Source organism: Balaenoptera acutorostrata, chromosome 16, assembly GCF_949987535.1.
Source record: "Balaenoptera acutorostrata chromosome 16, mBalAcu1.1, whole genome shotgun sequence".
Taxonomy (NCBI): Eukaryota; Metazoa; Chordata; class Mammalia; order Artiodactyla; family Balaenopteridae; genus Balaenoptera; species Balaenoptera acutorostrata.
Genome location: NC_080079.1, coordinates 61,246,734 through 61,271,865, shown reverse-complemented (window position 1 = coordinate 61,271,865; position 25,132 = coordinate 61,246,734). Strand labels below are relative to the sequence as shown.

The following is a 25,132-nucleotide window of genomic DNA, read 5'->3' as shown; positions in this document are numbered from 1 at the left end:
AGTTTAAAAAGTTAAACACACATCTATTTGATAAAACCATTTCATTCTTAGATATTTACCCAAGAGAAGTGAAAACGTGTGTCCATACAAAGACGTGTTCACTAATGTTCGTGGTGATTTTTGTTTTTAATAGCTAGAACCTGAAAGTTATCTAAATGTCTATCAACAGGTGAATCATTAAACAGATTGTTTACCCATACATTAGAATTCTAGTCAGAAATAAAAAAGGAATAGAGTATTGTTTAGATGAAACTCAGAATAATTGTGTTCATTGAAAGAAGACAGACAAAAAAGAATACATACTGTATCATTCCATTTATATTGAGATTATAGGGAATTCAATTTATAGTGACAGAAAGCAGATCATTGGTTTCCTGTGCATGTGCCAGGGTGTAGTGGAGGGCAGGAAGGAGAGATTACAGAGAGACAGGAGGGAGCTTTTAGGAGTGTGTTCATTATCTTGATTGTATAATGATTTGATGAGCATATACATGTATCAAAACTTATCAAATTGTATACTTTAAATATGTAAGATGTATGATGTATGTCAGTTACATGTCAGGAAAGCTTTACAAATAAAACAAAATAGAATCAATGGACATGAATTTATGCGTTTGAAGTTAGAACTCCTTTGTTTGCTTAGTGTGAGATGTTTTGTCCAGGAAATCAACTAATTGATTGTCACTGTTTTAAAAAAATTCTAATAGCATATAAAAGTACAGAGAGAAAGTAAAAAATTTGAAATTTTATGACGTGTAACCAGTGTTAAACTGTTTTGATGAACATGCCCCAGACATCTATGTATAACCCAGAGAGATATTGTATATGTTTGTGTTTATGGGATAATACTATGTGTAGTCTTAGGAAATAAGCTTTTTTTTCACTGTATACTATGTTTTTAAAGGTTCATGCAAATATGATCAGAGTGATTATGATCTGGCAGCTGTGTGCTGACAGTATTGGGAACTCAAATAGCTTGTTTCACTAGCATCTGATCCTAAATGGCCAGCTGAAGTCTTATTTTTTTATTTTGGGAGGGTTTTAATCAGTAAAACTGACTTTTGAAATCAGTACTTGGAGATAAAAAGCACATTTTTGAACTCTAATCATAAAAAGTAGAGCATTCTCTTTCTTATATTCTGACCATTTCTTCCATAATACACTTGAAAGTGTTCCTTATCATTTCAACAGACTATGTTTAACTTACATTTTAGACCATGTTTAGATGAGTGTTTTATATTTGCACTGTGTAAAAATAAATTATCCAGGAACAATTTGCTAGGTACTATAACAAATGAATTAAATATATACTTATTAGTATCTTACACTATAAAAATGAGTTAACTGTTAAAATTCTTATAAAGTATTTGTTTTTGTGATTCTGAGTTTTTTAAAAACAGTATTTGGCCTTTTCAATTAAAAAAATAATTATTGTAAAACTAATACTAGTTAAAAAGTAAGCTAGTACTGAAGGTTTTTAAGGAAAAAATCAGTTCTTTGCTGCATCTTCCATCTTTCCCCTTGCTTTTACCCCGTTCTGCATAAGTGCTGTTTTTCCAGAAGATTTTAAATTCTGTTAGCTGTTTTTTCCTGCTATCTGCCTATTTCTAAATAATATGCTAGTATTTGTGTGATTTTTCATAAGGATGATTGATTGGAGAGGCAAAGGATAAAAGTTCCTTTAATGTAAGGAAAGGATACAAGAACATGATTCCATTAGGGAGGATTCCAGAATAGAGGATACAATAGCACTGTGTGGAGGGGCACACTTGGTCTTCAAGTCACTAGGAGAGTAGATGACCAAATCTTGTTACTGGGTGATGGTGGAGAGGATTCCCTCTGACCTTCTGAGAACTTTGCTTTTGCCATTCTCAACAGGATTTATACACTCTCTTGATTTTTTTTTTTTTTTTTTAAATTGTTGGAGGGTTTCTGATTACTTTTGTCCTTGCTGACCAGGTTCTGGTTACTTGTCAGAGCCCCTGTGCATTCCTGAATGCTTACTGGGAGAATAGGTGAATTGGAGATTAATGTCTCATGAATACCCATCCACCTAGCCGTCCTAAGCTTAGGGCTTTCTGAGGTCTCTCTCTCTAGCTATTGCGATATTATATATAGTCTCTGTTATGATACCTAAGGATTTAGCTCTCTTTTACTCACACCATTTCCTCTTCTTCATCTTCCCCATTTTGTTATATTACATTAAAACATTTTAAAAAAGGGTACAAATGAACCTATTTACAAAACAGAAATTGAATCACAGATGTAGAAAACAAACTATGGTTACCAAGGGGGAAAGGGGTGGGGGGAGGGGTAAATTGGGAGATTGGGATTGACATATACACACTACTATATATAAAATAGATAACTAGTAAGAACCTACTGTATAGCACAGGGAACTCTACTCAGTACTCTGTAATGACCTATATGGTAATAGAATCTGAAAAAGAGTGGATATATATATATGTATAACTGACTCACTTTGCTGTACAGCGGAAAATAACACAACATTGTAAATCAACTCTATGCCAATAAAATAATTAATTAATAAAAATAAATAAAATTTAAAAAAACCAGATCAGTAATCATTGTGAACAGAATTGTAGACTTTGATTACTTATAAAACTTTTTTTTTCTTTCAGTGACTTACTACATCCTGTGTTCATTTGCACTATTTTCTATACACTTATTCAAATTTTCAATAGCCACTCTATTAAGTTTGTCATGTGCCTAATAACCATTCTCCCCTCTACCCCTCCTCCTCAAAATCAGTAAGTCTATCAACCTCTTTTCCTCTGGTGACCTCTCTTCTTCAGTTCTCCATCTTTGTGCTCCAAACTGAACTGGTTGTGTTGCTAGACTTGTCTTTTTTTTTTTTTTTCCTTTTAAACAGCAGTCTTCCTTTATCTCATATCTTCTTTATTGGTTTTCTGTGTGTGTGTGTATGTGTGTGTGTGTGTGTGTGTGTGTGTGTATAGCATATCCTTCAGAGAAAGAGTGCATAAGCACATGTAAGGTAATTTTTTGAATCTTTGTATATGTCTGATGATCTTTTAAATTTTTTTCCCCTCACGTCTTATTGATTGGTTAGTATAGAGTTTTCTTTGAGAATTTTGAAGGCATGTGCCATTGTCTTCCAGCATCTAATAGATCTCTTTATATCACCAGTTTTTTCTCTATGGAAGCTTTTAGAATTTTTTTTTTGACTTTGGTACTAGTAAATTATCATTATGTAACATTTTGTTCTTGTGTTATGGATGCATTTTTTTCCCTTGTCTGTCTAAGTATATTGATTAGAGTTGGTTTTGTTTGGTTTTTGAATGTCTTTTCTTTCCTGCTTTATCTTTGTTCCCTGTGGATTGCTCTTTTCTGGTTGTTTATTGTGGCCTTTCTCCTTCATGGTGGAGACTTTCCTCCAATATTAGGTGATCTTTGGCTGTCTGTTCTTATTTAAGGGTAAGACATTAAAAAAACTTATTCTGTTTATTTGCAAAGGAATAAGAAAAAGTCTGGAAGGATATCTTCTAAACTCCAGTGGTCATGGGAGGGTGGGTTGGCTAGGGTGGGTACTTTTATTTCAATATTCTATACAATTTAATATTTTTGTAACAATCCTTAATTGCTTTTATGAGCTTTTTTTTCTTAAAGCTTTAATGAAGTTATCTGTTGCTGTGTAATAATAGTTACCTATTGCTTTGTAATACATAACCACAAAACTTGGCAGCTTAAAGTAACAAACATTTAGTCTTTCACACAGTTTCTGAGGGACAGGAATTTGAGAGTGTAGCATCGCTGGGTGGTTCTGGCTTAGGGTCTCTGATGAAGTTGTAGTCAGTCTGTTTGCCAGGGTGGCAATCATTTCAAGGCTCAACTGTGGCTTCCAAGCTCGTTGATACTGTTGGCTGGCCTCAGTTTCTTAAGCGCTGTTGGAGTGAGGGCCTCAGTCCCTCACTTCATAAATCTCAGAGTGTCCTAAAAATGTGGCAGCTGTTTGCCCTATTGTGAGTGACTTGAGAGAGAGTAATAGTGTAATTTTCCCTAGATGGAAGCTGCAGTCTTTTTTATAACCTATTCTTGGAAGTAACATGTCATCATTTTTGCCATATGCTTGTTATTGGTCATACAAACCAAACCTGGTATAATGTGGGAGGGCACTACACATGGATTTGAAAAATAGGAGGCAGGGATCCTTGGGGGCCAGAAGGCAGGCTATGATAGTCAGTCTCCAAGATGGCTCCTGATGATCCCCTCTTCCTGGCATTCTCTTGAGTAGTTCCCTCCCACATTGCACCATGGCTGATCTGTGTAACCAGTGGCATATGGCAGAAGTGATGGTATCCTACTTCAGAGATTATGTTGTAAAAGACTGTGTCTTCCATTGTGGCTGCTCTCTTCTTTCTCTCTCTGGGACATTCAGACACCTTGTGAGAGGCTCAAATGACTGGAGGTAGAGGCCTCAGGCCTATAGCTAGTGAGGAACTGAGACTTGCCAACAACCATGTAAGTGAGCTGAGAAGTCGATTCTCCATTCTCTGTTGGGCCCTGAGATGATTGCAGCTCTGGCTGACAGCTTGACTGCAACCACGTGAGAGACCTTGAGCCAGAAAAACTCAGCTAAGCTACTCCTGGATTCCTGACCCTCAGAAACTGTGTGGGATAATGACTCTTGTTTTAACCTTCCAGGTTTTGGGTGAATTTGTTACATAGCCAAAGAGCACTAATAAATAAAGCCAAAAATTTTTTTTCAAACACACACACACACCCATACCCCACATTCAAAACCTCATTGGCAGGTTGGTATATGTGGGTTTGAAACCGCTAGGTGGCGTTTCAGGGGGCTCCGAGGAGCTCCGGTTCTTTATGTCTCAGCGCAAAAAGAATTCAGTGAGAGGCAAAATGATAGATAAGAAGTGAGTTATTAGAGTAGGGCACTTGTGAGGCTTTCAAGTGGGCAGGTGAGAAGGTGCTGTGCCCCGAGAACATAGTGGGCTACAGTTTTATAATCAAAGAAAAAGTGGGAGGGGGAGAAGACCACCTTCTTCCTCATTCTTGAGTAGACATCACACTTCCATCATCAGTTCCTTCTCTGTGTCGGGCGGGGGAGTTTTCTTGTCCCTATGTGGTCAAACCGGGACTGTCATGGCACTATGGAAAAATTATTCTGTGTCTCAGTACAATGAGGGTCTTTCACTTTGAAATGTCACCTTTCCATAAATTATTGTTTTTTATGTGTGCAGAGAGCATGTCCAAGGGATCATTAACTTACTGAGCTCACTGAGCAGGATGTGGGTCTCATGCCACCATTGTTTTATTGTTTGGGGGCATGTCTCATGCTTCTGTTGCATGGTTTTGTTGCTAAGCAAGCCAGCTTGGTTTTGTGGTTAAGCAAACCTTCTTTCTTGAGTGATCAATAACTTATAGGGGTCTCCCATACTTTTTTCTTTACTTACAATCCTCTAGTAGGATTAACTATTTAATTACCTACTTCGTCCCTTTACTCTGTCCCTATCAGGTTGGACTTGTTGACTGATGGGACTTTATTGTGGCTTGGTTATGCTAAAAACCTAGTTTGGGGGGCTGGGGTGTGACCCTTAATGTTAGTATCTGGAAGTCTAAAGAGTCTGTTCAGTTTCTTTACAGAAAAGTCTTCCATTTTCCTTTCTGAAGGTTTAAGCTTGGCTGCTTTATTCTGAGTTGGCCGGGGAAAGGGGGCTAGAGGTACCATAATTAAGTAGGCAGTTTCACCTGTCCCTCTCTACGCCCCCTGGTTTGCCTGTTGTTCCTTAGTTCCGAGGTGCTTCTCTTTGGTTTCTTGAGGGAATAAACCTCTAATTTATCTCTAATTTACTTTAGGAATTGTAAGTTGTGATGGTGAGATGGTAGTCCATTTCCTTACTTGTAGCTCCATGCCTTATCTGTATCCTCTGAGATTTAGGGTTTCTGCAGGTGGACTAGTCTTGCTTATCATAAGTAGCCTCTTTCAGTTGCAAATGAGATTTTAGTTTCTTTAGTGCTGCTGAGTTCCTCAGCTGCTTTCCTTTTCCTGAAAATTTGTGGAAACCTTTTGACCATTAACGCTTAATTACATTAGTATTCTTTTTGATCCTGTAGGTGTTTGCCTTTTTTTGTGCCTTTATTATCATTTTAACAGTCTTGGAAGGAAGAGTAGATAATCTTTCTGCCATATATAAGTGGAAGTCCAAGGAGTGTGAGTGTGTGTATTTCACTATTATTATATGTACTATAGCAGGAAATGTATAACCATGGACTCAGGATTTTTGAGACAAATTGGAATTTGGAGATAATTTAGTCCTCTTTATTCATTTTACAACAGAGGAACAGGCTCAGCAAAGTTAGATGTTTTGCCCTTGATTACAGTTAGCAGTGCAAGCCTGAGATGGAATCTGTATCTCCTGACCCTATTTGTTCCTTTTTCTACCATGCCACACTAACTACCTTTATTTTTTAAACAGATGATTAAATTATTAACAATTTAAACCTATTGTACAAACTAAGAATTAATAACTACATGCCAGATTTTGGGGATTCAAAATGGGTAAGCCTGGTTTCTATGTCAGAGCAATCTCTGGATAAATGATTTTCTTACTTTCCTTTAGTTCATATCTTTTGTTGATTACTGGTCTCACCTTTTGTTTTAACTATTTAACAATTTGTGTAATTTATGTGATGATCTTAACTTACGATTTGTCAGACAAGCAGTGTTTTGAATAAAAGAGAGGTTTTTTTCCCTTTAATTTACAATTTCCTTTGACTTTCTTGGCTCTCATTACTCTCTTCTGCTTTCTAATTTCTTACTTGAGAGGAAGCTCAATATTTTTTTTTTGTACTAGGTTTATAATTAAATATCCATAGTATAAGCCTTGCATGCAGCGTTTATAAACATTGCTGGGGAGAGAGGCAATTACGGAAAGTACCTTAGTAAATCTTTTCTATAGACAGTAAGCTCTTGGTGCAAAGGGACTGCACTATGCTTTTTTCTTACATGACCCTTAGCATGGTGCTGGATACATGTTAGGCACTTGGTAAATAGCATTTGACTGAAAAACATTTTTTTATGAAAGGCCTTTTTAAAGTGGAATTTTAAGTGTTCAGTGTTAAAAGTTAATGAGAGAATTGATATTTTCTTCACATACATTTTTGTGAAGATATATTTTTCACATGCTACGTTTGTCAAGCTTTTCAGAGCAGTTTTTTAAAGAACAAGAACCATCATATTCTAATGGTCTTTGCACACTGGACTGGTATACAACAAAGGGTTGAATCTAAAGAAGGGCCATGGAGAATCCATCTGAAAAACTGTCAAGAGTAAGGAGGAAAATAAGAGTATAATAATTTTTAACAATTATTATCTGACAATAAAGTATTTATTCAATATGTATTAGGTACGTTTTTATATGGTATTAGTTTAGTCCTCATGACAACTTTATGAGGTAGTTATCCTCGTGAAAAATAACAGAGCTTAAGACATTTGTTCATACCAAAAAATGTATCAGTCATTGTGCAGTAATTTGAAATACATGCTTGTTTTAATTGTAAAACCTGTATTCTTTATTTTCTACTATCTTACTATGGAAGTATTAATTTGAAAGTGAAAAACTCAATTATACATCCAGATTTTTTGAGTGTAAATTAAGTAGATACATAAAGGCTCATAAACTTAATGAAATTCTATTTTCCTTTTAGTATAGATATAGTGTAGATGAGAAAAATGTGTGTAGTTTGCTCCAAAAATTGTTAACATTTAGTTTTAATTAGTGCATCAGAGTAGATTAATAATTTCTTTGTGAGAGATTGAAAGACTGAACAATTCTCTTTTTGACTGAACTTTCAAAACAATGCACTTCTTATGTTGGGAGGGTGGTATGTTGTCTACAATTGACCTGTTTCCAGAATAGAGCAAGCATTACCATGATTCAGAAATATCAACTAGATAATTATTTGATATTCAAAAATTAAATTTCTTTTAGAGTATGCTAGTCTTTATTTGAAGATTGTAAAGCTGGTTTTTCCCTTGAATAAGAAAAAATTAGGATCTGAGAAAAGCAGAATTAAGTTAGTTAGTTTTGATGTATCCAATTTGCCAAAATATTGCAACTGAAAATAAGTAGGACACTTGTGGTAGGAAGTAGGCTATTGAGAATAATCTTTTCCAGCATATTGAAGAGACAACAGTGGGTGTGAGGGGAGGAGGAAATATGGAACATATAAATACTTCCAGATGAGTATTGGTGTAATTATGGGGAATAAAGGAAAGGAATGTATTAATAGGGATGGAAAACAGAGGGAAGGAGTATGTAAGACAGATTTGCCTTTATTTTTCCTGACACCAGATAAATACCACAGAAGTAAGAGGAATGAGAGAATTAATGAAATGGTAATTGGGAAATAAAAATCATCATTAGAAATAAAAATACTCAGTTTTAAGAAGGGAAGCTAGAGTAGTTCACGAAATGTGTTTCTCTCACAGACATAAATCCTTAATAATATAATGATATGAACCTTAGGTAAATCTTGATTAATGTAAGCATGCATGAAAGATATTACTTAATGTTTACTCCAAAAATACTCAAAGTAATAATAGTTGGTCATAAATTTCAACACTGATTATTCAGTGCCAAAAATTTGCAGGTGAATTATTTGTATAAGTTACGATGAATTACTTTGATAAATTATGTATATTAGGTTTGAAGGTGAAACAATATTTGGAGTGTCAAGTGAGACTCCTTATATACAGTTAAAAGGTATCATTGTTTTGTTTAAAACTAATTGTGAGATGCTCTGACACTTTTGTAGTTAAGTCTCGATATAGCTACTTTGCAATATTTTCTTCTACAAGTTATAACATTATGCTTTGTGTATTTAGGTCCTTAATTGATCCTGAATTGATTTTTGTATATGATGTGAGGTAGGGATCTAGTTTTTAAAAAGGTTTTCCTTTGAGGGAATCAGCTATTACATTACTATATTGTGAATAGGCCAACTTCTACCCACTGATCTGCAATGCCAATTTTTATTTATCTATAGTTTGGTTTCTGGCTTCTTAATTTTTTTTTTCCCCCCTTCTGGTCTGTTTGTCTCTCCTTGAACTAATACAGCCCTATTTTTATTTTGTTACTAAAGCTTTACACTAAGTCTTGATGTCTGATAGGGCAAGTCCCTCCACTTCATTTTTATTCAAGAATTTTCTTAGTTCTTGGCTCTTTTCTTTTGTCCACAGATTTTAGAATAAGCTTGTCAGGTTCTACAAAAATTCTTTCTGGGATTTTGTTTGGAATTGCATTACCTTTATAGATGAATTTGGGAAAAATGAGATCTTTAACATATGAGTTTTTCTATCTATACATGTATTTCTCCATTTAGTTTATGTATTCTTTTATATATTTCAATAACACATAGGCTCTAAGTACATTAAATACAGGGTTGCAAAATGAATAGTTTTTTTTTAGACTTACACATCTTACGGAGTGATCATTGCTAAATTTGTTAGCTTCAAAAATTATAAAAGTAAATGATTCTTGGAAAAAATTCAAACCATGTAGAAGCGATTAAAAGTAAAAATGAAATCTGGGGTAACTTACTGTCTCTGCAGCAGCGGTCCACTAGTACTTTCTGCAGTGCTGGAAATGTTGTATATCTGTGTTTTCCAATATGGTAACCAGTAGTTACATTTAGCTTTGAATGTTTGAAGTGTGGTTAGTGCAACTGATGTGTTTTTTTTTTTTGGCTGCACCGCAAGGCCTGTGGGATCTTAGTTCCCCGACCAGGGATCAAACCCGTGCCCCCTGTAGTGGAAGCACAGAGTCTTAACCACTGGACCGCCAGGGAAGTCTGACCACTGATGTATTGAATTTTTAAATTTTATTTTATTTTAATTAATTTAAATTCAAATAGTAATGTGGTTAGTGGTTATAGTATTAGACACTGTAGCTTAGGTCTTATTGCAAAATTTCGTTTTCTTCATAAGTGTACATTTTTATTAGGTTTATTCTAGGTATTTTTAAAATATAGTTGTTGCTATTGTGAGTAGAATTTTTTTCAATAACTTTTTTAGGTTATTCGTGGTATTTGGAAAGGCTACTGAATTTTGAATATTTCCTTTAACTTAGTTACCTTTGCCCTTCATTAAAAGAAAGATGATCTTCGGCTATTTTGATTTTTTTTTTAATGAATTCTAGGTTCTTAGAATTTGAAATAAACTGGTATTGAAATTTGAATTTGAAATAAACTCTGAATCTTTATATTATTTCATATTAAGTAATTGGTTTTGAGTTGTTCTGGAGCTTCTTCAAATAAAACCTAAATTATGGATGCTGAATGAACACAGACTCATTTATGAAGACTTCGTTTTGCCCCAGATATAAGACAGTATTCCTTGTGGCTTCTCTGATTTTCAGACCTGACTTTTTTTTTTAAACAACCTTGGTCTGTCTTTTTTTTTAAAATATTTATTTATTTATTTGGCTGCACTGGGTCATTAGTTGCGGCATATGGGACCTTTAGTTGCGACATGTGGGATCTAGTTCCCGAACCAGGGATCGAACGCAGGCCCCCTGCATTGGGAGCGCAGAGTCTTAGCCACTGGACCACCAGGGAAGTACCTCCAGACCTGACTTTGAATATTGAGGAAAATGGTATTTCTGAGGCTTACCTAAGCATGGATTCATTTTTAACAGTTCATTTGAGCTCAGTATACATTTTTTGGAGCACCTGCTTTGTGGTCAGCATTTTTCCAAATACTGGGACTACAGTGTTAAATAAGTTTCTTGCCTTTAAGCAGCTAGTAGTGTAATTGAGGAGACAAATGTAGAAAGAAATTGATTCATATACTGTGGCATTATAGAATACAGGTTAAGATTGTGCTCTGGAGTGACTTGTAGTTGTGTGACTTCGGTTATATTTCTTAATCTGTGGAAGCTCAGTTTCCTTGTGAATAAAATAGGAATATTATAGTAGGAATATTAAAATAGGAATATTATAATGTGAGAATTGAATGAGATAATTTATGTATTTGCCATATGCTAGCTAATATTGTTGGCTACTAGAGAGCTTGGAATGTCTCACATCTCTTTTACAGACAATGGAGACAACTTGAGGGGGGTTAATAAGCAGGCGGATGACATGGTCAGATTCACGTTTAGAATTCTATAAATCACTGTGTCTGCGGTAGGTCAGGGAATTTGAAGAGATAAATTAGAGGAGGCTGTAGTGATAGACGTGTTGAGAGATGGTGACCTAATCATTACAGTTAGGAGAGAATGGGAGAAAGTTCAATAATACTTCAGTGTTATAAAGGTAAGACTTGATGATTGATTTAATGAAAAGGGCAAAGGAGTCAGGGATTACATTCCAATGTTTAGTTTTGGTGAATGACTAGATGTTGTTATTTATAACTGAGTTAGGGAGTATGGGAGGGGGAGGACCTGTTAGAGGGGATGGAGAGACTGAGTTGTTTTGTTCATGCATGAGATGAATGTGTGATATCTAAGTGGATATATTTAGGAGAGAGTTTGATTTATGTTTCTGGTGGGTAGAGGATTCATGGTGGGAGAGACGTGTAATAAACATTATATTTAATTGTAATTTCATAATGCCGTTCAATAAATGTTAGCTATTGTTACCATTATCATCATCATCATCATCACCACCACTGCTGCCACCATTATTATATACGTAGTGTTTAAAGCAACCAATAGATAAGCCTTTCTAGAGGAAGGGCATAAAGTAAAAGGAGAAGTGGGGTGAAGATAGAACATTTAATGGATGGGTAGATGAAGTATGGTAGGAGATGGAGAAGAAATGGTGAGCTTGTAGCAGGAGAACTAAGATAAGGTCTCACAAAGAATAGTGACTTTGTATGACAGAGTGGTTAATAATATCAGATGTAACAGATTGTTAACATAAAGCCTACAGGAGTCCACTGGATTTGACAGTAGGATGTCAGTGGTGACCTCAGCTAAGTAAATCACAGTGGAGTGACATGTAGGGACAGAATCCAGATTAAAATGTACTTAGAAATATATAGGAAGTGTGATACAAAGTGGGCTAGTTTTGTTCAGGTGGCCCAAGAGCCAAGTGGTGACATCTTACAAGTACCAAATTTAAAAAATTTCCTTTAATGAAAATATGTGGCTGGTTGTTATGAATAATTATCAACGATTTTTTTAAAATACAAAGAGTATAGTTCTATGTGTTTAGGTTTAAATCTAGCTTAATTATTATTTCCTCCAGCTTTCTCTAATTGAGTTTTAATCCTCATCTAGTTTTTTAATGAGAATTTAAAATATTATTTTCATAAACCTTATAACTTATTGCGGTTATTTGCATTCTAACCCCATGGCTTACTTTAAAAAAAAAAATTAATTAATTAACTTTTGGCTGCCTTGGGTCTTTGTTGCTGCCCAAGGGCTTTCTTTAGTTGCGGTGAGCGGGGGCTACTCTTCGTTGCGGTGCGCGGGCTTCTCATTGCGGTGGCTTCTCTTGTCGCGGAGCATGGGCTCTAGGTGCACAGGCTTCAGTAATTGTGGCTCGCAGGCTCTAGAGCACAGGCTCAGTAGTTGTGGTGCACAGGCTTAGTTGCTCCGTGGCATGTGGGATATTCCTGGACCAGGGCTTGAACCCATGTCCCCTGCATTGGCAGGCGGATTCTTAAGCATCGTGCCATGAGGGAAGCCCCCCATTGTTTACTCTTAATCTGTTTCTTTATAAGCCTCTTAAATTTCAGCTTCAGTGAAAGCTGAAAGATTAGTGGATTAACACTTTTGATCTCCTTGGTTCAGTTATACATATATATACCTTCCTTTTTTAATATTCTTTTCCATTATGGTTTATTGCAGGATATTGAATATAGTTCTCTGTGCTTTCTAATATGTTTTTTTTTTTTTAATTTGCTTTTTTTTTTGGCCGCACCACGCACTTTGCAGGATCTTAGTTCCCTGACCACGGATTGAACCTGGCCCCCAGGCAGTGGAAGCACAGAGTCCTAACCACTGGACTGCCAGGGAATTCCCTCTAGTATGTTTTTTTAAAAAAATATTTATTTATTTTGGCTGCACTGGGTCTTAGTTGCACCATGCGGGATCTTCGTTGCGGCATGTGGGATCTTTAGTTGTGGCATGTGAACTTCTTAGTTGCACCATGCAACCTCTTAGTTGTAGCATGCATGCAGGATCTAGTTCCCCGATCAGGGATCAAACTGGGACCCCTGCATTGGGAGTGTGGAGTCTTACCCACTGGACCACCAGGGAAGTCCCTCTAATATGTTTGAATCAACTTTTATTTTACAATTGCAAGAGCCATTTAAACGTTACGTTGTTTAAAATCTCACTATATCCACACTATCTGTATGACTGATTCTGTCAACTTTATAAAACTTGACAGGAACCGTTAGGGTTCTTTGGTTTATATGGTAATATTTGTAGATTTCTATAATTTTACTCATTTAATTCTCAGAGGGCAATCTTAGTTGCAAGTATTTATGGAATATTTTATTATCATCCTGCTATATAGCAAGTCTTAGCTTGACATTACTATCTGTGACATTGGTAGGGCATTTCATTTATGACTGACCTGTTTCTGGACTTCACAGTCTCTTCAAGGACCTTTCTGAGCCTGAAATTCTAAGTTATGCTAATCTTCAGGGAAAGAACACATTTGAATAAATAGTGTCTGTTTCAGTCTTACAAAAGGCTCCAACTTTGTTTTATTACTGTTAGTTGTATACTACTGTTGTTCTAGCGTATCTCAATAGTTATCTATAATGTATTAATACATTCTATTTATGTGTTCCGATATTTAATTATAAACCTAAATAACAATACCATTTTCCCATTGCCCATGGTAGGAATGCCATTATTGGATTTTATTCTTTTTTTTGCTTCAAGAGTGTCTTCCTTAAATAGCTCAGACAGGATTGAGGGAAGTATTTCTCCTTCTCCTCTCCCCTCCTCCTGTGTCCCCTCTCCCCCTCCTTTTCCCTCCCTTCCCACTTCCCTTCTTCCTACTTACTTGTCACCTGTTGCTGTCAATATTTATATAATAAAGTATTTAAATTAAATTTATTTAAATTTTTTTGTACAAGAAAAGTTGTCATGTAATCTTTGGAGGCTTACAGGTTCATTGGTTGAAAAGTTTAAGTGGAAACTGTATCCGGATGAGTATCATAACCACATTCTAAAATGTTGTATGTAATTGTTTTTTTTTTTTTAAATATAGTGTCTGGACTGGGTCCTATCTGTAGACATTCAGATTTAATTGCTCTGGGGTGCGGCTCAGTCATCGGTACGTTGTTTTTTTTTTTTTTTTTTTTTAAATTAATTACTTTATTTATTTATTTTTGGCTGTGTTGGGTCTTCGTTTCTGTGCCAGGGCTCTCTCTAGTTGCGGCGAGCGGGGGCCACTCTTCATCGCGGTGCGCGGACCTCTCACTATCGCGGCCTCTCTTGTTGCGGAGCACAGGCTCCAGACGCGCAGGCTCAGTAATTGTGGCTCACGGGCCTAGTTGCTGTGCGGCATGTGGGATCCTCCCAGACCAGGGCTTGAACCCGTGTCCCCTGCATTGGCAGGCAGACTCTGAACCACTGCACCACCAGGGAAGCCCTGTAATTGTTTTTAATATATTTTTTCTAATTTCAAAATAATATACTTATTATGTACATTTTAAAAACACAAAAAAATAAAAATCATATGCAATGATATATAATATTTTGATATATATGTTTCCAATTCTTTTTGGGAGTATATTGCAATCTTTTTCTTTTTTTTAAAAAAAATTATTCATTCGTTCATTTATTCATTCATTCTGGCTGCGCTGGGTCTTAGTTGCGGCATGCGGGATTTTTTTTTTTATAAATTTGTTTATTTTATTTATTTATTTTTGGCTGCGTTGGGTCTTCGTTGCTGCTCATGGGCTTTCTCTAGTTTCAGTGAGTGGAGGTTCCTCTTCGTCGGTGCGCGGGCTTCTCATTGCAGTGGCTTCTCTTGCTGCGGAGCACGGGCTCTAGGCTGCGGGCTTCAGTAGTTGTTGCACACAGGCTCAGTAGTTGTGGTGCACAGGCTTAGTTGCTCTGCGGCATGTGGGATCTTCCCGGACCAGGGATCGAGCCCGTGTCCCCTGCATTGGCAGTGGATTCTTAACCACTGTGCCACGAGGGAAGTTCCAGGATTTTTTTTTTTTTTAGTTGTGGCACGCGGACTTCTTACTTGTGGCATGCGAACTCTTAGTTGCAGCATGTGTGCAGGATCTAGTTTCCCGACCAGGGATCAAACCTGGGCCCCCTGCACTGGGAGCACGGAGTCTTACCCACTGGACCACTAGGGAAGTCCCTCTCCTTTTTTTTTTAAAAAAATATTGAACCATTTCCCCATGGTTGAATTGTGATTTACTGATGCAGTTGGGTACTTTTTGGACGGTGTAATAGTTTACAGTTTTACTTTCCCATAAATTATGCTCTAGTTGACATCCTTGTATACAACTGTCTGATGTTTCCTTAATGGAAATTTGTAGTTGTGCAGTTGTTTCAGAACAAGTGAAACACTTTAACGACCCCCCCCAATCTATTTTTGAGCTAATTTAATTATTCATTTGGTAGAGGTGGAGGCATTCCAAGAAAGGGGGAGGGGTGAGCATTTATACCTGTTAAATAATGTGCTGGGCCCTTTTCAAGTATTATCTTTTTTTTTTTTTTTTTTTAGAATTAGTTTATTTTATTTATTTTTGGCTGTGTTGGGTCTTCGTTGCTGCCCGGGGACTTTCTCTAGTTGTGGCGAGTGGGGGCTACTCTTCGTTGTGGTGCATGGGCTTCTCATTGGAGTGGCTTCTCTTGTTGCGGAGCACAGGCTCTAGGGGCGCAAGCTTCAGTAGTTGTGGCACACGGGCTCAGTAGTTGTGGCACATGGGCTTAGTTGCTCCGCGGCATGTGGGATCTTCCCAGACCCGGGATCGAACCCGTGTCCCCTGCATTGGCAGGTGGATTCTTAACCACTGCACTGCCACCAGGGAAGCCCCCTGAAGTATTATCTTTTTGAATCCACATAGCAACCCTGTCACATAGGTAGTTTTATCCTCTTTAGAGAAATTAAATGGCTTGTCTACTTAATGGCAGAATCAGGACAATGACACAGGTCTTAGACTTTCAGTCTAATGTAGTTTCATTGACTCAGAGGCTCTCTTTGTGGAGACTAGAGGCAGGGTAAAGAGGGCCCTTCCCTATGCTCTCTCCTGCTTCCTCATTTTCTGCTGATTGGTGTGTATTTCTTTTCCCTCTGGTAAATTCAGGTAGGAAAAAGGTTGAGAACTACCACTATACCATTTTGCTGTCTCTGGCTTTTTTAGGGACTATGTTCATGTTTGAATCAAGAAATGGATATAAAAGCAGAACATCTGTTTAATCACATTTTTAGGAAACAAAACCCAACTGAAAAATAGTCTGTGCTTTGTATTATTCTGGAAAAGACATAGTAGAAAGTTGAAGTATAGCGCTCTACTTTCTACTTCCTACTAAGTTGAATTTTCCCTTTGACGTTTAGTAATTTAAAACTGAATATTCAGAGAATAAGTTAAATGTAATAGATTCAAAAGGCTGTGTATCTTTTTTTTCTGCCAACAGCAGTTAGGTTGGCAGAACAGCATACATTAAATGAAAATAAGAACTACATATAATTATAGCCCCACATTTAAACAAACATTTAACAAACATTAACATTAAATGTTTCAGTGAGAAATAGCTCCATTTCATTAGTAAAAATTATGGACCTGATGGTATATTTACTTTTACATTTATAATTCTAATTTATATCTTGCCTACTTCCAAAATAAGTTTGAGGCAGTCCTTTTAGTATATAACTGTGTCCTCAAACCTAGCAGTTTGGCTGATTCTGGGTAGTATATGTATAGGTCAGGTTCTTAACAAGAAGGGTGCAAGAGTCAAGGAAGAGATAAGCAAGATAAAATTGATAAAAAGCAGCAAAGATGAAGAAAAGTAAAGGTTATTGAGATCTGATGGAAAATTCCCTGGTTTGGGGCAGGGGAATATCAGATCAGAGAAAGAAATACTATGGGAAGACTGAACATTTTGAAGTTTGGGGTTAGAGAACTAATTTGCCTGGAGGATAGTGCAAAATGGATCTTGCAAATTTATTGTTGAGGACCTGAAGATGTACTCTGTGAATCTGGAGAGTAGAATTTCCCTTTGGGTGATTTGATCACAATTAGGCTATCCTAGTCTGCTTCTTGCCTATACTATGGATCTTTTTTACGGGCCACCTTAACTATTCCCTTCAGATTCTTGTCCTCAGACTTTAAAAGGTAAGGTTGTTCATGGGGAAGGAGCAAAGAAGAGATGAAATGGGAGAGGAAGAGAAAGTTGGGCAACAGATAAAAGCTGTCCATTTTTTGACCCTCTTATGAAGGAGACTTATTACTCCCTCTTTTGTTTATTACAATAAACATTATGCATTGTACTTAACTTTATTGTAATACTTATCACACTGTGAGCAGTTACTTTTATTCTGATTTGTCTACTAAATTGTGAGGTCCTTAAGGGCAAGAAATGTTTGTTCTTTCTCTTTTACTAGCCTAGCCAGCTAGAGAAAGAAGGAAAGTAACATTGATTGAGTTCCTATTTTATATGTACCAAGCACTTTGCTAAGACATAGATATCATCAAATCCACTGGTTGCAAACTTTTTAACTTCCATAAAAATATTTTGATGAACAAGTACTTCCTCACTCATTAAGTTAATATTTATGATTTTTATATTGTAACATTAAATAAAACTGATAAATCACTCTTAGTGGATGCTAAATACCATTGTGGTTTGATATCTACCATTATTCATTTATAAAAAGACACAAACAGGCTCTTTTTAAACATTTAAAAAATTTATATTCCTTTCTCTGTGTAAATTCGTATCTCTATTACACTTTTCCCCACCAGATTTTATTCTTATGTGGTGTATTTTTATGCATGGATTATGTTTTGCATGTAATATACTATGCATACATTATGAAGGCAATATATTTTCATGCATGAAAGCCTTTCGTGCATATTGATCACCCTATTGTATATCTCTGCAACATATATATATGTGAAGTCAAGTTAAAAAAAAAATTTCCTAGTTTTTAAATTGTAATTAGCATATAGTTAGCAAAACAACATAAATGTATTAAAATGTTAAATCATTATTAAACAAGAAAATAAGAAGTTATTGGAAATGCATGTTTGAATGAGATGGGTGAAGCTGATCTTCAATGTTTTTCAATTAATTCAACCTTTTGTAGATAAATAATACTCAATGCTGCAATAAGACAATGGTCAACATCAATTTTATTTCCCCCTTTTTTCTTTAAGAGGTGTAAATTCTGAGCAATTTGTTTACATAATTAATTGAATGGTAATGCACAGTTTTGTTTCAGCAGTTGTCACTCAGTTATTTGAACTCTTCTGTCATCAAATGATTTATCATCAGAATTATTTGTATTTATCTGTCAGCTGATAATTTAAGTCCTTCTTCAGTTTCATTGAAAGCAAAGACTAGAAACCACCTGACTTGCCAGGGTCATTAGAGTCATTAGAGGCATGCAATTCCGGGAAGTATACCAAAAAAGGCTTTATTAAGTCTTCTTAATATAATTATATTAGGTAGTAATTATATCTGTTAGTGTTTTACTTATAGGTATTGTTCAGGAGGTATTGAGAAAAGCTAAGTATTGTTAACTTCAGTATACCTATGTCAAAAGGATATTTTTTTGATAAGATGTTTTTATCAGGTGCCTTAAACATGTTTTAACCAAAGCCATTTATTCAGTTTAAAGCCATTGTCTGTCTTGGAACCTTGTTGGCAAAACTGTTCTTTCATTGTCAAACCAATCAGATTTACTTTCATGATATAAGAAGTCTGACTTTATTTTTCAGTTCAAATAAATGATTTGATTTGTGTTCCTGTGACAACCATGTTTGATATTTAATCCTTGGTAGATAAATGGAAGGCAGGGAGACTTGTTTTAAAAGTGTGTTGCTTGGAAGAACTGTCTTTCTTGTTCTTTTTAGAAACTCTGAGTTTTGCTTCACAGAACTCTCCCTGAAAAGTAATGTATTCTTTGATGATGAACATGGGCTAGAAATGATGAACTTTTTAAATGAAAATCGTAACCAACTTCTGCCCCATTCTATAATATATCTGAAAATAGAACATCCTATCACAATTACTCATTTTTAATTTCTATCTTCATTCTTTACAGTAATAATGTATAGAACAGGAAGCCCTATAGTCAGTTTATAGTACTTTAAGTAAAGAAGGCTTTGCACAGCCGCACAGCACAGGGAGATCAGCTCGGTGCTTTGTGACCACCTAGAGGGGTGGGATGGGGAGGGTGGGAGGGAGGGAGATGCAAGAGGGAAGAGAAATGGGAACATATTGTATATGTATAACTGATTCACTTTGTTATAAAGCAGAAGCTAACACACTATTGTAAGGCAATTATACTTCAATAAAGATGTTTAAAAAAAAAAAAAAAAAAGAAGGCTTTGCAGACAAAATATTATGAATCATTCCTTGTTTAATACTTCAGAGATTTTTATACCTAGGCAATGCAGTACGGTTTCAGTCAGGATGGACGAGAGGTATGCCATTCTTTTTATAAAGTGAGTAAAGACTTGTGGAAGGGGAGTCAAGTAAGGAGAATTTGGATGACCTCTCCGTTTGGACCTCTGATCCATTGTCAGGCAGATTAGTTTTAGGAAAGGAATGAATACAAGTGGAAATTGAAGACCTGTCCATTGTTGTTTATCTATTTCTGTGTGCTCCTCAGAGTCTGTTTACCTTCAGTAGCATAAATATATGATATTGGAAGATCCCTGTTCTAATATTTATGGTAGCCTCTATTTTATAGCCAGGGAAACTTAGACTTAAGAGGTGAAAGAATTGGCTGTGGTCATTAAGCTAGTAAATGGCTTAGTCAAGAACTCCAAAACTTACTTTTCCTCATGTGTCTCACTACCTAGTACATAGTCTGGTACACATAGATGTTTGCTATGTATTTAATAAAAGAATAACTTCATATTGTTTCGTGAACTATTAAATACTTAACATTGTAGTAGTCTCTTGAATTTTGAACTGCTGGGTGAAAGTAACATAGATGATTCACTACAGAAGAATATTGAAGATAACTCATATTTTTAAAGCATGATCAAGTTCATCTCCCTTTAGTTCTTGAGGTGGTGTCTGTGGAAGTAACTAATAGACCATCAGAGAACTTAGGCACTTTGGGAGACTTCCCTGGTGGTCCAGTGGGTATCCGTGCTCCCAATGCAGGGGGCCTGGGTTCGATCCCTAGTCAGGGAACTAGATCTCGCATACATGCCGCAACTAAGAAGTCTGCATGCTGCAACTAAAAGATACTGTGTGCTGCAATGAAGGTCCCACGTGCCTCAACTAAGACCCGGTGCATCCTAAATAAATAAATAAATACTAAAAAAAAAGAACTTAGGCAGTTTTAAATGTTTTATCAATTAAGATAGAGACCTGTTAACAGTGTGGTAGTGTTTATTTGATAGGGGTCAACTGGCTGTATGTTGATACCACAGTCAGATGTCCACGAGGCAAACATATGTTTATATGACCAGTATATTTTTGTTTCTGTGTTAACAGGTATTCTCTTAAACTGAATGACCAAATCTTGGCTGAAGAGAAACACAAGGAACTGTAAGTGCATTAAACTCTAGGCTGTACATAATTTACTCTGTCTATGGAGTAGATGCATGTAAACAATCTGATTTTTTGAATTCTGTGGGGTATAAAATATAAAGATGTAATCAATATTATGATCTTAATCCTAGTAGGATTAGGATAATTTAAACTACAGAAGGTTAACACAGGAAATAATTCTTCCTATGCACACATTAGAATATGGAGTATTGTATCCCATCCTCTAGACTAAGGGCATATTCGGAAATAGGTCGTTTCATTTTCTTTCCCCAGATAAAATGTTAAACTGTCATTGTTAACTTTGGCTCTTGCTCAGTTGACTTCCACCCTGTGCTTAAGGTGGAGAAATATGATTTTGTTTGTTGTCTTATGAAAAAGTAAATGCCTAACTCTGTTTAGCACACAGTAAAACACTTTAAATATAAAGTTTTAAATGTGAATAAAATTTTGTTCCTTTAAAAAATTTTAATGTTTGTAGGATCCTATCTTTCAGGTAGGATAGCTGTATACATGATTCTGGGATATCTCTGTTGCTATTTTTCTGCCCTGTGGTAGTATCTAAAAAGATTACTACCTCACAGGAACTGTGAGGTTTTTAGTTAAAAATTACAGACTTGGGAGTTTTAAAAATTCATCTCTGGGACTTCCCTGGCGGTCCATTGGTTAAGACTTCGCCTTCCAATGCAGGGGGTGTGGGTTCGATCCCTGGTCAGGGAGCTAAGATCCCTCATGCCTCAGGGCTAAAAAGCGAAAACATACAAAACAAAAGCAATATTGTAACAAATTCAATGAGGACTCGAAAAAAAATGGTCCACATCAAAAAAAAAAAATCTTAAAAAAAAAATTTCATCTCTTTTCAATATCATAGGATTGTCCAAAGAGGGAAGCTAAAATAAAGTATATGCTTCTGTTTTCTAGTAGGCTACTTTTTTTTCTCCATTGTGCATAAGAAAGTTCTGATAATTGTAATTATTATTGAAACACCTAATGTCAAATAATAATGTAGAATTAAGTTTGAGGAATTTGAGGCTAACTACACCTACAGGTTGGACCTCACTTATTATTATTGCTATTATTATTTTAATTGAAGTATAGTTGATTTACAGTGTTGTACGGGCTGCGCTTATTATTGATGATAGTCAAGGTTCTATCTGTCCTTTTTATAAATACATTGGTGAATTTTACAAACTTCCTTGGGAGTTTCCTTAATGTTTGACACTCCCTTATGTTAAAGATACTTTAATATCTGACTCAAGTCCCTCGTGGTTTAGTTTAAATGTAATCTTCATTTGTACTCAAGTTATGGAGAATAACTTTTTCTGTAGATTGAGTGCTTCAAGACTATTATTTTCTTCTCAAGGTTAAGTAATGATTTTTCTGAGTACTTTTTAAGGTGCTATTTAAAAACTCTGTCCTGAATCTTTTCCAAATTATTTTCTTTCTTCTGTCTTATAGAAGGGATTATAGTAAGTGTTAATCGTAAAATGGTAGGCTCAACGTGTAAGAAAAGGATTTAAGAGTTCTTAGAGTTGATATATCCCATTGTTATGCTAGCCTTTCATCAGTATTTTTATATTTGTTATGTCTTCATTTGATTATAATCTCCATCGTGGGTTCTCAAATTTATTGTTAAGGAATTTTATATAATTTCTTTCTTTGCTGCCTAGTCAGTGAGGGTAGGTGATTGTCACTGTACCATTGGTTGGTTGCTTACTTATAGGTTTGGTAACAGAACTTTTCTGTTTTGGGAATTAGGTAGTCAACCTAGAGGTTCCTTTGGCCCTTGGAGACTATGACCAATATTAAAAATACCAGAAAACTGCAATACTGTGAATATTTTCATATTATTTAATATGTAACCCATATGAATGTGTTAATTCATTTACAGTTTCTTTAGCTGTCTGTGATATAGTTCACCCTCATGGATAGACTGATTTTTTTTCTTAGATTTTATTATGAAAAATTTTAAATGTATAGTATATAATTACACATATACCCACCTAGATTTTATCATTAACATTTTACTCTTTTTCACCTTATCCATTCTTTTGTCTATCCATTACTTCATCTGCTTTTTGAATGCATTTCAAAAGTAAATTGCAGACATCAATATGTTTCCCCATAAATATTTCAACATGCATACCATCACCTAGAATTCAATAGTTTAGAGTTTTTTGTCTTTACCTGTAAATATTTTCATACAGTGAAATGCACAGATCTTAAGTGTACATTTGCTGAGTTTTGAGAAGTGCATAAATGTTTGTAACCCAGTCCTCTATCAGGAAATTCCCTTATGCCTCTTTGTAGTCACTCTCTGCTCCTACCCTCCGAGAGGTAACCCTTTCTATGATTTTTTTCTACTGTAGATTAAGTTTTTCCTGTTCTGGAATTTCTTATTAATGGAATCATATGTACGTTATGTTTTATATAATACTTCTTTCACTCAGTATAATATTTTTTAGATTCTTTCATGTTGTTGCATATATTATTTAATTTATTTTATTGCTGATTAACATTCCATGGTTCATCTGTTCTCTTATTGGTGGATGTCTAGGCTGTTTCCTTTCGTTTGGCTACTATGAATAAAGTTGCTGTTAATATTTTTGTATAAGTCTTTGTGAACATGTTTTTATTTCTCATGGATAATTACTCAGGAATAGATTTGCTGCTGAGTCACTAGGGTAATAGTATATTTGGTTCTATAAGGAACTACTAGATTTTCTTTTTTTTTTTTTTTTTGGCTGTGTTGGGTCTTCGTTTCTGTGCGAGGGCTTTCTCTAGTTGCGGCGAGCAGGGGCCACTCTTCATCGCGGTGTGTGGGCCTTTCACTATTGCAGCCTCTCTTGTTGCTGAGCACAGGCTCCAGACGTGCAGGCTCAGTAGTTGTGGCTCACGGGCCCAGTTGCTCCGCGGCATGTGAGATCTTCCCAGACCAGGGCTCAAACCCGTGTCCCCTGCATTGGCAGGCGGATTCTCAACCGCTGCACCACCAGGGAAGCCCCTAGATTTTCTTTTAAAGTGGTACCGTTTTACATTCCTACCAGCAATATATGAGAGTTCTAGTTGCTCTACATCCTCATCAACATTTAGTATTTGTTGGTCTTGCTAATTTTAGCTATTCTGGTGGATATGTAATGGTATCTCAGAGTGGTTTAATTTGCATTTCCATGATGACTGATGATATTGAGTAGTTTTTCATTAGCGTATTGGCCATGTATATTTTCTTTGGTGAAGAGTCTGTTCACATCTTTTGCTGATGAAAAAAATTAGATTGTTTTGGCCTTTTATTGATGAGTTGTTGGAATTCTTTATATATTCTGGATACCAATCAATGTGAGATGTATGTTTTACAATTTTTTTCTCCAGTCCCAGGCTTACCATTTTTTCTTAATAGTGCCTTTTGATAAGCAAGTTTTAAATTTTTATAAAGTCTAATTTATCAGTTTTTGCCTTTATGATTATTACTTTGTTCATCTAAAAAACCTTTGCCCTCAATTTATGAAGATACTCTTATTTATATTTTTCTTTAAAAACTGTATGGTTTGAGCTGTTTTGTTTAGGTCTGTGATCTATTATGCATTAATATTTGTATATGATGTGAGGTAGATGTCGATGTTCATTCTCCTTTATCTATATGGATATCTAGTTATTTCAGCACCATTTGCTGAATAGACTTTATTTGTCCACTGAATTGTTTTGATGCCTTTGTTGAAAATAAAATAACTAGAAATATGGGTTTATCCTGTTCCGTTGATTTACTTGTCACTCTTTATGCTAGTCACACAGTATAGTAAGTATTGAAGTCACTTGCTGTAAGTCCTCCCACTTTGTTCTTCATTTACAAGATTGCTTTGGATGTACTAGAGCCTTTACATTGCCATATATTTTAGAATCAGCGTATCAATTTCCTCAGGAAAACCTTTTGGGATTATCATGGGGATGTTGAATCTATTTGAGAGAGAATTGACATTTTAACAGTATTTAGTCCATCTTTAATTTCTCTCAGCAGTGCTTTGTAGTTCTCAGTGAAGGAGTTTTGCTTATCTTTAGGCCAAATGAATTTTAATACCAGCCTTGCTTTATGACTATGAATTTCGAAACAAAAGATTGAGGGTTTCAAATTGTATTTTCACCTAGAATGTGTTAAATTTGGATAGATGATTTTTTTCTTCTCACAGTGTCTAATACGTCTTCTGGATATTCCATAGCAGACCTTTGGTAGGGCAATCCTGTCTCGTTAACAGTATCAGGTATAAAACATACTAGCTGAGTGTAAATAATATGTACTTTTCCAGAATTTTCTTTCTTTTATGTTAGGCCACTTGGAATATCTTCTGGATTTGATTGTTATATACTTTTTCTTATCATTCTTCTTACAGATTTTTATTCCTCTTTGAATATATTACATA

At 35.6% G+C, this 25,132-nt stretch overlaps 1 protein-coding gene across 7 annotated transcripts in view; it reads left to right on the top strand.

Moving 5' to 3' along the window:
• The window catches only part of ADK (adenosine kinase), a 506,491-nt gene that overhangs the window by 47,871 nt on the left and 433,488 nt on the right, over positions 1–25,132 (top strand). For 5 of the 7 annotated variants that reach the window (XM_057530671.1, XM_007166572.3, XM_057530670.1 and 2 more), the window contains one exon: positions 20,667–20,720. The exons of the other annotated variants lie outside the window; for them this stretch is intronic. In XM_057530671.1, the coding sequence (XP_057386654.1) occupies positions 20,667–20,720 (54 nt within the window). The remainder of the gene's footprint in view (positions 1–20,666; positions 20,721–25,132) is intronic. 7 annotated transcript variants of the gene reach the window in all.